The following is a 12,131-nucleotide window of genomic DNA, read 5'->3' as shown; positions in this document are numbered from 1 at the left end:
AAATAAATAACCTTTTATTTTATAAAATGGAAACTTTCAGAATAAATGTGTAACTCTAATAAATCTATCCGTTTGTTGAATGTCCTTCTTACGTATTCAAAAGACACTTGAAGTTATTAAAAAACATAGTGTTAGTGGGATTATTCCGCCGTGCGCATGTGGGCTGTTTGTTGTTACTTTTTTGATTGACTAGAGAGCATCAACAGGCGATTGTGTGTGCGGTGTGCATCGTGTCGACGGATTGACTGTTTTAGAGATTAAATAGCGATTCCTTTATCTCTAAAAGTAAAGGAACTTCTAAGCACATTATATAAATGCTTTTGTGTATCTGTATTCGTTTATGTATAACGCAAGGTAAATAGATAAGAAAGGATTGACGCAGGTAAGCCTGGTCTTCTTAGGCCTAACCTAGATTTTGTTAGGACTTGTTGGCTGCTTGAGCTCGGTGGCAGTGCGTGCACCCCGGAAGTGTTGCTGTTGTCTGCAGGGCAGCCTACAATTATAGCCTAAAAATTATGTGACTTTAATTTTCGTTTAATGAACAATAGTCTATGCAGCGATATAACTATGTGATGGTAAATCAGCTTTTGGATTGGAATTAATAAATCAGGCACAACAATTATAGTGAAAATTGATTCACGAAAATAAAAAAAGGAAAGCAATTTGTTGAATTGAAGCCTGGATTTTTAGGACCCAGAAGAGAGGATGGGGGAATTGTCGACCACCACCAGTAGCAGTTTCTTGCATTTTGGAGATATTGTTTCATTATATGCAGAAGGAAGTGTTAATGGATTTATCAGTACACTTGGGTCAGTATTTAGATTTTTGTTTTAAATCCTAACTACACAAAAAATACATTACAGTAGAAAAATAAGCAGTACCGTATATTTCGGTGTATAAGTCGCACTTTTGACACGCAAATTTGACCTCTAAATTAAGAAGGGTGCGTCTTATACACCGAACATAAATGCCTCACCACACAGACTGTACATATCGTCACCTCGTTGGCTAGGCCTGAGTGAGTGGGCTAGGCCGGGCTAGCTACAATAATAATAATAATTTATTTGGAGATTAAACTTTTACAACAGTGGCACTCGACCAAATGGAAGGTGCAGCATCCAAATGAAATGTACAACAAAAAACAACATGATATAGTAAATAACAATTACAATAAAAAGTCGACGTAGGTCAAAATGTCAAAACAATTCAACTACAGTAACTACAATACCATTGATAATTAACACTACAGTCAGCAGGAAACCCACTGACACCTAAAAATACAAAATTACAAGAAATAAACAATAATAGAATAGGTAGGAACTGTACAATATAAAATGAATAGAGAGAAATGGCGAACCGGCGTCTAAAATCCGAGTGGGTATAAAATCATAACAAACCGTTGAGGGCGGCACATTTCCCATGAATCATGGCGTCGTCTAACCAATGTTGTTGCTGTAACGCTCATAATTCTTGTTATGTATAAAAGTCATCCATCATTCACAATCATATTCCTAAAAATATCTCATATCTGTAGGTCTACATTAGACTAGGCCTATAGTATTATAGTAGAATGGTGTTATCAAGTATTCATTACTGGCGATAGCCCCCTGCAGGAAGGAAGCATCACTAGCCACATAACAAAATAGCAGTTGTCAAGCTGAAACTAATGCTAGGCCTACATCTACTAGAGATGCTCTATTTAGTCTTACTACCTAGCTAGGAGAGGCTTAGCAGCACCCTAGCTAAAGTAGTAGTAGTACAGTATGCAATAACGAATTTCCAATATTATTATTATTATTATTATTATAATAACCGATAATCCCTGATCCGTGCTAGGCTCGAGTACTCGAGGTACTACAGCATATACAGGCCAACTATCTAGGGCCTAGAGCTGGGTACAGTATATAACAAAAACGCGTCTTAATTCAATCCAAATTAAAATAAAATATGTTAAGATTTGCCCATATAACATTAAAATTGTTATGGGGTTGCAAAAAAAAAAAGATACTGCTATTATGTGTGTTTTAAACGTTCTTTTCTACCTACTTTTTTAACTCAACCCATCGGAATTTCCCATACAAAAACATGTGGCGAAATGGTTTGTTTACAATCTATACCCACTCGGTGAAATTTGAGTGACGTCATCGCGGTTCGCCATTTCTCTCTATTGGGCAACAACAATGTAGACCTAACACTATAATGAGATAGATATCAATCATTTTAGTTTGATTGATATGAACATTACTCGCCTAGAACAATACATCTGTGTGCCCATGCTCTTTTAACATAGTGCTTACAGTAACAATCAAAGACATTTGATATGGAATCGACGTCATACAATAATGATAGTAGTTATCAGTTCCACCTAATACAAGATTTAATTTGGTGTTCAGGTCACCAGAGATAAAATTTTCCCATACATCTAAATGATTGATATGATATCGATTAACATATATTCTAATTTGGTATATTCTTCAATCCTTATGCCATTGAGTTGGTTACATGTGAATAGAAAATGTTGAATGTCTTCTATTCCCATTCTTACACATTTTACAGATACCATCATATTCAGGAAGCCACTTACAACTCCTGTGAACTAAAGGAAGGGGTGTTAGAACGTAGTTTGAATTTGAGGCTAGATCCTAGAAAGTCTGTGCAATCCAATAAATATTTTTCAAGGCACGGATTAGACTTAATAAGAGAATATGTCTGGAGTGACGATTTTCTTAGCATTTCACTTTTCCAAAATGCAATGTTTGTGTCATGCATCAACTAACGTAACGGCAACCTGCTTCTGCCTAGGCATTTTAGTGTGATGTTATACTAAATATGATGACAAGATTTCTTCATTTAAAGACCCCTTCCCTGCAATTTTGGACGTTTTTTGGAAAATAATACATATATATCACTTTAAAAACATTAAACCATGTCATTCCTTGTCTTAAATGTACGTTTTATGGTAAATTATGATAAAAAGTGAGAAACAATGCACTACCTAAGTAGCTCGCGGCGATCGACCTCTCGTGGACGGTCTTAGGCCTAGCCTAGCTAGGCTTAGTTTTGTAGGCCTAGCTGGTAAACATCGGTAACGTACGAACATCGTACGCTACCTATATACCTAGCCTGACGTTGTATAGTTGCTGCATTAATTGTCTTTCTATATTTGCCAGACTCCGTTGATACAAATTGGGGAAAACCCGGTATTTTCGCTGAAAAGTTAGGAGTCTTCCATTTGTTTTGGCCTCACGATCGATCGAAAAGTGGGCGAATTACAGGTGAAAAACAAAAATATCAATCCACGCGCAATGCATTTTGGGATTTATAGCGGGCCGCTATAATTATTAGAAACGACTTATTTTTCACATTTTTAACCGTTTAAAGACGAAAAAAGTTATCGCAATAGGATCATATAGTATTATTTTTACATTAAATATAGTTTGTGATCTTAAATTAGATCTAAAAAACGTAGGGAATGGGGCTTTAATATGGAGTTGTTTTAGGCGCTCCGATAAAATTTCATTTGTAAACGTTTACGATTGGAATAGTATTTATTTATAGTTATACTCACGATCGCCGACCGCCGTACCCCCAGCGCAAGTCCTTCTTGGCGGCCACATGGTGTACGGTATTCGAAAGTATATTCGCCAGTTGATTATACAGTAGCATGGACCTAGCGTACACACTTCTCGGATACATAGATACTAATCGAATACGATTGTCCGTGAAAACGTGCGCCCTCTCGAAATGATCGAGCGAGGCTAGCCCACACACGTGCGTGTTACACACACGGTCATCATATCCATGCACTCGATGTTGCGGGTGCGAAACTCATGAATAACAAGTTAGAAAGAACTTGTTGAGGCTGGGCGCAGCCGAGCCTAGGTAAGAAAAAACCTAAATAAAGGACGCCGTTGTAGATATAACAAAATATATTATTACAATAATATTGATTACAATTTAAAAAAACATTGTTTTGATGAAATATAAAGTGCGTCTATACATCGACGATATAAAAAATACAGATATTTTACTCTCAGTTTAAAGGGGGTGCGTCTTATACACAGGTGCGACTTATACACCGAAATATACGGTATTTTATTTTTTATTTTTAGTATACAGTAAATACTATTATACTATATAATAATTATTATATGTACAGTAGGCTTGGTTAATTAACTATAATAAACTCTACCACGTGGAATAATGTCGAGAATAAACTCATGTTGTATTTTAACTGCAAATTTTTCTGAATGTATGGACTGCTATCAAATGGAATTTATATATCTGTATACATTGTATAATTTTTTATATAAATTTTTTTATATACAGTATGTTAAATGTAATTTTGGCACAATTTGTTTTTTTTCTGCAATGCCATAACAAAGAAATCGTTTGTATCACGGATGCGTGTTTATTTTGAATTAGTCCACAGTAGAAGAGATTACACTACAGATTTCAATATTATTCTTGGCCATTTCTTCTTCTTTATTGTACTGTATCAAACAATCAATACAAAAGGTAGCCAAGATATAGCCGGAGGTAATCAAGCTTGGTACCTTTTATCTTAACTAACTTAAGCTATAAAATTAACAAATAAATAACAGAACTTTGTCAAAAACAAAACAAAAAATTTTGAATAATAAATAAATAACATAACATAAAGTAGACATGTTGAAAATGTTTATTAAATAACATTTTTTTTTTAGTTTTCTGATATTTCATTTATTGAATTATGAATGTAAAATATATTTTATGTTATGTTCAGTAGACTAAAAAAAATCTTCAAATCAACTTTGTCTTCATCGTTTTTCATGTTTATTTTGTGTAGGTTGGTTGATGACAGATGTGTTGTTCAACCAGATGCAGGGGACATCAGAAACCCACCTAAAAAATTTAGAGGTGAGACCAGCAAATTTATTTTATAGTCATCAGTTTATTATCACTTTCCTCATTCAGAAGCTATACTATAGGCACAGTTGTATTGTACACTGTATGCACGGTCAATTGTGCCGACAGTCAACAGTATGATACGAATGTTAGCATGGTCGAATGTGCATTAAATTGTTTCACATAAATCTGGGAGTGGATTTGAACCGAGAACCGTGTATTGGTAGGCAAACATCTTGACCACAAAACCACAGCTCTGTATTTAATTTAATATTTATTAACACTTTATTTCATTTACTTACAGTATTTGTTATTAATGTTTACCATATACTGTACAATTATTTAATTTCCTCAGTATACAGTATATAAGATTCTAAAGTATTTAATATTACCGTTGTACAGTATTGTATGAAGTATTAAGTGCAGAATCCTATTCTCACTCCTCGTTATTTTTCATTGGTGACCAAATAAATATTATTATTAATTATAAGACGAGAAATAATATAATATATTGTTTATTTTAGATTGTCTTTTCAAAATTTGGCCTATGAATCGGTATGCTGCTCAGAAACAATTCAGAAAAGCAGCTAAGCCTCACATTAATTCAGCATCAGATGTTGCCCTGCTTACCAAGCTACAGGTAAATAGAACAAATAATGAATGTTATGAGTTGAAAGAGAAAGATATTCTCTCCATTCAATGAATATACAGGTCATTGTAGGACATTTTGTTTTATAACTCGCCTACTGTACCTTTCCAATACAGTAGTTGAATGTGAACAGTGAATGTTTTTCAAGTTGAATATAGGAAAGATATTCTCTCCATTCAATGAATATACAGGTCATTGTAGGACATTATTTGTTTTATAACTCGCCTACTGTACCTTTCCTATACAGTACTGTAGTTGTGAACAGTGAATGTTTATAAAGTTAAATAGAAAAGATATTCCCTCCATTTAATAAACATACAGTAGGTCAGTCATTAATATGTTTTTTAAACACACCTATTAGGTCCAAAGTAAATGCAAGTGATGTTATTTAACACAAAACCTGCCACTTTCACCTAAAAAAATTTAATAAATTTTACAAAAGACTGGCTAAATGCGGCACTCAGATTAATTCAGTTACTGTATATTGCATTATACTAGGCCTGTTATGTAGTGCATTGATTAGTAACAATCCCATTGAATATTACTTTATTTCTTTAACCAATGAATGGGATCAACTAATGGTACATGAAATGGTATATTCACACGTAATCCGAATAACGAACCAAAAAGACACACAATTCTGTGAATCTGCATGTTGTTAGGATTTTAATAATAGTACATATCTACAGTATTTATTTATAATGCCTAAGTCTAATTAATTTTCCTAATTTACTAAAAATTCATAATAAATCTTTGCTATTTAATAGTACAGTCTTAGTATCTGTATCAATACTACATTGTCCTTTATTACTGTACATAGTGCATGTACAGTACAAGTATCATGGTCTCAAAGTCTGTAGTGAATTTTCCTATTCAGTTACTGTATATTGTTTATAATAATTATTATTTCATTTCTAATCTGTGTCACTTAAAATACTGTACCATTGACTTTCTACAGTATATTATAATATCCACTAAACTATATAGTTCCAATTTATCATGTTGTACAATAAAGTATATACTGAAAATGTACAGTATTAAGAGTTACAGTAGTTAGATGCTAGTAGTAGTGTCCTAACCATTTTATAATAATATACAGTAATAATAATTTATTTGGAAGCTACACATTTGAAACAGTGGCACACTTCTTGAATGAAGGTGCGTCCAGAGTAAATTAAAGTAAAACTTAAAGTTAGAAAACAAAATCAGACCTTGATTTATAAATATAAGAGGAGAGCTCCTAATGGCTCTCCTCAATATGTTGAGGAGAGCCATTATTTTGATTAAGTATCCGAGGCACAGGCCCACCATGGTTGGGCCTGTAGGGAGCCGAATTTTGATAAATGACACACCTAGATGGCCGGAAATGGTACTCTCGCACGTAAAATTGATCGTAGGTCATTGTTCTCTGAACGTAGTCTACGAATACGATGTATTGTTATGATAATTATCTACGCGTCGATCGTAGGGTGGTTCGTAGGGTTAGTAAACACCATTGTCATCGCCCTTAGAAGCATGGACAATGCAAACAAACAATGTATTGTTTACTAATTAAAATCCTATCTTAAGATAGTAAATGTCAATTTTTGTAGCCACCCTAGCTAGGCCTACGCATCGGTTATCCTAATTTGGACGGAAATCCGCCGACGCGACGACATCGGGTCCGTGGACCTCAGCTCACGCAGAGAGAGAGTCGAGGCTATCTAGTCTAGTTTCGGTGGCCTACACTATAAATTATTTAATCCTACCTTGGGTTAGCGAATTATAAAAACAACGACGCCAAGGCTAGGACACCAACGAAATATATGCAAAATAAATATATATTCCATATATAATTACTATAGTATAAGATTTAACATTACGACATGTGTATAAGAAAAGGCCCGACCAGAATTTGGAGGGGAAAAAATGTGAGCAGATCAGAGAGTATTATGTTTCATGTCATGTGACACAAAATCCAGGTATCGTCGTCGGCAGCCACCCTCTCGTGTGAGATGTAGCAGAGAGCAGAGCAGAGAGTATCGCGTTTCATGCCAGCAGCCATGTGACCAAAAAAACTAGGTCTGTATAATTACAGTCTTCTGTCGGCAGTCTTTTTGAGCGACCGATTGAACGTTCTGATACTATATTTAGAATGAATTGTTTACGATATTTTTCTTGCAACATCAAAGATCGTAGGCACGCCTAGCCTATCGGGGGTAGCCATAACAAAGATCGTTTGCGCGACTATATATAGACTGTGTTGTATTCAGGGTTAATATTCTTATCATTATATATATTTTTATGACGCACTGTAACAGGTTGGGGAGCGCTATTTTAGGCGCTCCTTTGATCGTTTTCAGGAGCGCCAAGGAGCGTCCATGGCGCTCCTTTTAAATCAAGGTCTGCAAAATGATATAACAATACAGGCTAAGCCTAACTGTATTTACAGTACAAGGAAACTTGTATTATATTATTATTATAAAGAGAATGTGGGACACACCCACCAAAGAAAAAAATACTGAGTGGCCGAGCGGTTAAGACAGTGGAACCGTAATCACGTAGCCATAACATCGGCAGGGGTTCGAGGCTCACTCACTCCATGGTTCTGCTGGTAGAACGAGTCTTCTCGGATAAGGACTATAAACCGTAGGTCCAGTGTACACAACTTGCTCGTGTGCACTTTAAAGAACCTAGTACATCTTTCGAGACGAGTAGGGGGTTACCCCGGTGTATTAGTACACAGCCACTGATCACCAACTGGGCCCTCTGGGAGACCAGTCTTTGACTGAAGAGGTTACCCAGTATAAATATATATATTTCACTGATTCTGACACTTTGAAGAAATAAACAGGGATTACTTTCAGTACAGGCTATAAAGTAATCCCTGTTTATTTTAAACTCCTGTTAATTATTTGCATGATAAAGAATAGTGATGCCTAACTTGATATCAACTGTACATTGAGGTTGTGTCAACAATTTGGCAATCCCTCTCCTTTTAATCTTTAGCATAAAAGAGGTTGAAAGTTCTAGAAATTAAAAGACTATCCCCTACAGTACTTCCGTCCTTCAGAGTAAAACACATACTGTTTAAAACTGTGAACACATTTTAAATCACTGTTTATTATTAAGAAATACTGTATTGCAAAAAAATATCTGTTAGAACTCTCGGCAATAAAATATCTACAGTTACAGTACTAGGATTCTTCTTTAAAGTACTATACTGTAGGACAAAGTACATTATAATCCCATGCTCAATGTATATCCCATAATGCAATAGGAGGAGTATGTAGATTCCATTAATAGATACAGTAGATACAAGTAGAATAGAACTGTATAATCTCCTATTAGAAATTTAGTGTGCTGTACAGTACATATGTTGAGATCCATGGAGTTACATTTCCATATCGCAAGCAAGGTCATATTATAATTATTATTATAACACTTTAACAGCAAAGTTTCCAGACTCGTTTAACTAACAATAACATAAAAAAATAAGTGTCAGATTTTAATTTAGGTGACGCAATGTACTGTACAGTTAAGAAAATGATCGTCCGAACGTAGATTGTACGTGGAATTAGTCTAACAGATATTTTTTGCAATACAGTGTTTTTAGAACGTAATTAGTACTGTATGTTCCAATTACTGAGTTCTTCTCAAAATCAAACTACCTCTATCTACTGTATCATAGTGTCATAGATTTAGGTGACGCAACGTAAGAAAATACCCTTCTGAAAGTTGTGTCTTTCCCCTGTCTCCAAAAAAAGCAAAATTGTGTCTGTTTTTACGTGGAATAGTTATTGCATGGTCCCTGGATATTTCCAGTTTTTCTACAGAAGACTGCGCGTAAATGTAGAACGTATTAGTAGTACTGTTGGCTGGTAATGCTAAGCTCCAATTACCAAGACCTTCTCAAAATATACCTCCAGCTATGGTGCAATTAGCTACCAATTTAATATGGAAATCAATAGAACTTTAAGTATAATTACGTCTTAACAAGAAAGCTCTTTGTGGTGATGCAGTATTTTTCATTTGTGATAATGCAATTATAAGGCACTTATTCCAACATTAATTAACTTGTACGCTTGAAGTGCTAAATGATCGGAAAGGCAAAGACATATTATAGACAAGCCTTCCAACTAAATGTTACAGTCATCTCCGTCTTAGTCGACCTTGCGTAAGTACTGTAGATTAATTACGAAGGCTGAATTTTTATATGAAAGTTGCCCAGCTATATTTTGTTTATGGGACACTTTGTTGGTCCCGATGATGTCCCCTCAATACATTTTTTTTTGTTTTTTAAAAATCTAGGCATGATTAATAATAATCGTTTATTTAAAGCCCTGTTCCTACTTTACTTATTTTATGAAACAAGTTAATGTGTACAGTAAATACTATGGTCAGGTCCTAAATGGTTAAAAATGTGAAAAATAAGTTGATTCTAATAATTTAAGCAGCCCGCTATAAAGCCCAACATGCATTGCGTGCGGCAGATTGATATTTTCGCTTTTCTTCTGTGATTCACCCTTATTCGATCGATTGTCAAGGCCAGAACAAATGGAAGAATCGTAACTTTTCAGTGAAAATACCGGGATTTTCCAAATTTGTATTTAACAGATTCTGGCAAAAACAGAAAGACAATGAATGCAGCAACTACAGTATACAAGCTATGTCTGTACTATAGCTAGTTTACGATGTTCATACATTGTAGGGGATGGAGCTTTAATTATGCATGTTTATTTATTATTTTAAAATTGTCAATCTTTTGTTTGTATGTACTTATTATTATTGCCAAAAATAACCAGTTTCCGGTATTTAAACTGTTATAATTAAAATCAATATTGATGGAAATACTTTTATTGTCAAATTCCGTTTGCTAATCTATCATGATCAACAATTTCTCGTTAGTTATAACAACAATACATTGTATTGTTTTCCTTGTTTTCATTAATCTCGGGTAATTATTATGACAATAAATCAATATCGATGGACAATGCATGTCTGTGTTGAAATACAGATTATAGTATTATGTCTATGGGCAGCAATTAGGGTCAAAATAACCAAAAGTATTGTTAAAACACCTTTGCATGAATTAATGATCTAAGAAATAGAATTTTTGTGAATATTTTTATAAATCAGTATCGATGGAAAATACTTGTTGAATACGGATATTATAGTATTATGTCTATAGGCAGCCACTAGGGTCAAAATAGCCAAAAGTAATGTTAAAATAAATAAAACGCCAATTTGTCGTGGTTCGGGAATCCTTAATATTGATTTGCTAGGTTTAGACCATTAAGGTTTGGTTTGTGAAGCCATGTATCCCATGCAACGAAACAATACGCAAAATGAGGCTGTATTTACTCTGTATCGTTTATTTTTCTAAACAGGAACAACAAACCCTGTATAAAACAACGTCATAATTATTATGCATCAGCAGTGTAATATAATTCAACAATAAAAACAATCACAAGCAAGCTTACTACAATATGGTCACTTCACTAATTATCAATTAATATTACTGTATATAACATTTAACGAACTTATACCTGGATCCAATACACCAATTTCATACTACTAATCACGTCAACCTGGTAAGTTATCCAATTAACTTCAACATGGCATGTTATACAACTAACTTCAACATGTATGCTATCTAATAAGACAAAGCTGTATATCAAAGAGAAATTATTAAACAGTGAATTCATGGTCGTTACAAATAATGAACGATAACAACTTAACTCGGTTATGCACATGGAGTAATACTGTAAAACATTATGGTTGTATAGAAAATATCTACTCACAGTATTGGCGAGAATCCACACTTTAAAGAAATACAGTATATAACATGTCTTACTCAGACAACAACTACCGTATATTTCGGTGTATAAGTCGCACCTGTGTATAAGACGCACCCCCAACTGAGAGTAAAATATCGGTATTTTTTATATCGTCGATGTATAAGACGCACCTTATATTTCATCAAAACAATGTTTTTTTAAATTGTAATCAATATTATTGTAATAATATATTTTGTTATATCTACAACGGCGTCCTTTATTTAGGTTTTTTCTTACCTAGGCTCGGCCGCGCCCAGCCTCAACAAGTTCTTTCTAACTTGTTATTCATGAGTTTCGCCGCAACATCGAGTGCATGACCGTGTGTGTAACACGCACGTGTGTGGGCTAGCCTCGCTCGATCATTTCGAGAGGGCGCACGTTTTCACGGACAATCGTATTCGATTAGTATCTATGTATCCGAGAAGTGTGTACGCTAGGTCCATGCTATAATCACCTGGAGAATATACTAGTCGAATACCGTACACCATGTGGCCACCAAAAGAAGGGCTTGCGCTTGGGGTACGGCGATCGTGCGTATAACTACTGTATAAATAAATACTATTCCAATCGTACGTAAACGTTTACAAATGAAATTTTATCGGAGCGCCATAATGAACAAATCTTTTCATCATATTTAGTATAACATCATGCTAAAATGACTTGAAAACTAGGCAGAAGCAGGTTGCCGTTACGCGGGCCGTTACGTTAGTTAGTTACTGTAGCTAGGCTTAGCCTACTCAGGCCTAGCAAACGAGGTGACGATAGCCTAGGCCTAT

At 34.7% G+C, this 12,131-nt stretch overlaps 1 protein-coding gene across 1 annotated transcript in view; it reads left to right on the top strand.

Annotated features, from left to right (window-relative positions):
* Nucleotides 1-200: 200 nt before the first annotated feature.
* Nucleotides 201-12,131, top strand: part of LOC140058609 (inositol 1,4,5-trisphosphate receptor-like) — a 79,368-nt gene continuing 67,437 nt past the window's right edge. The window contains exons 1-4 of the mRNA XM_072104292.1: nt 201-382; nt 549-809; nt 4,829-4,899; nt 5,412-5,527. Of these exons, the coding sequence (XP_071960393.1) occupies nt 706-809; nt 4,829-4,899; nt 5,412-5,527 (291 nt within the window). The 5' untranslated portion in view covers nt 201-382; nt 549-705. The remainder of the gene's footprint in view (nt 383-548; nt 810-4,828; nt 4,900-5,411; nt 5,528-12,131) is intronic.

The sequence above is a fragment of the Antedon mediterranea genome, chromosome 9 (assembly GCF_964355755.1).
Source record: "Antedon mediterranea chromosome 9, ecAntMedi1.1, whole genome shotgun sequence".
Taxonomy (NCBI): domain Eukaryota; kingdom Metazoa; phylum Echinodermata; class Crinoidea; order Comatulida; family Antedonidae; genus Antedon; species Antedon mediterranea.
The sequence above is the reverse complement of the archived record's forward strand: the minus strand, read 5'-3'. Positions and strand labels throughout refer to the sequence as shown.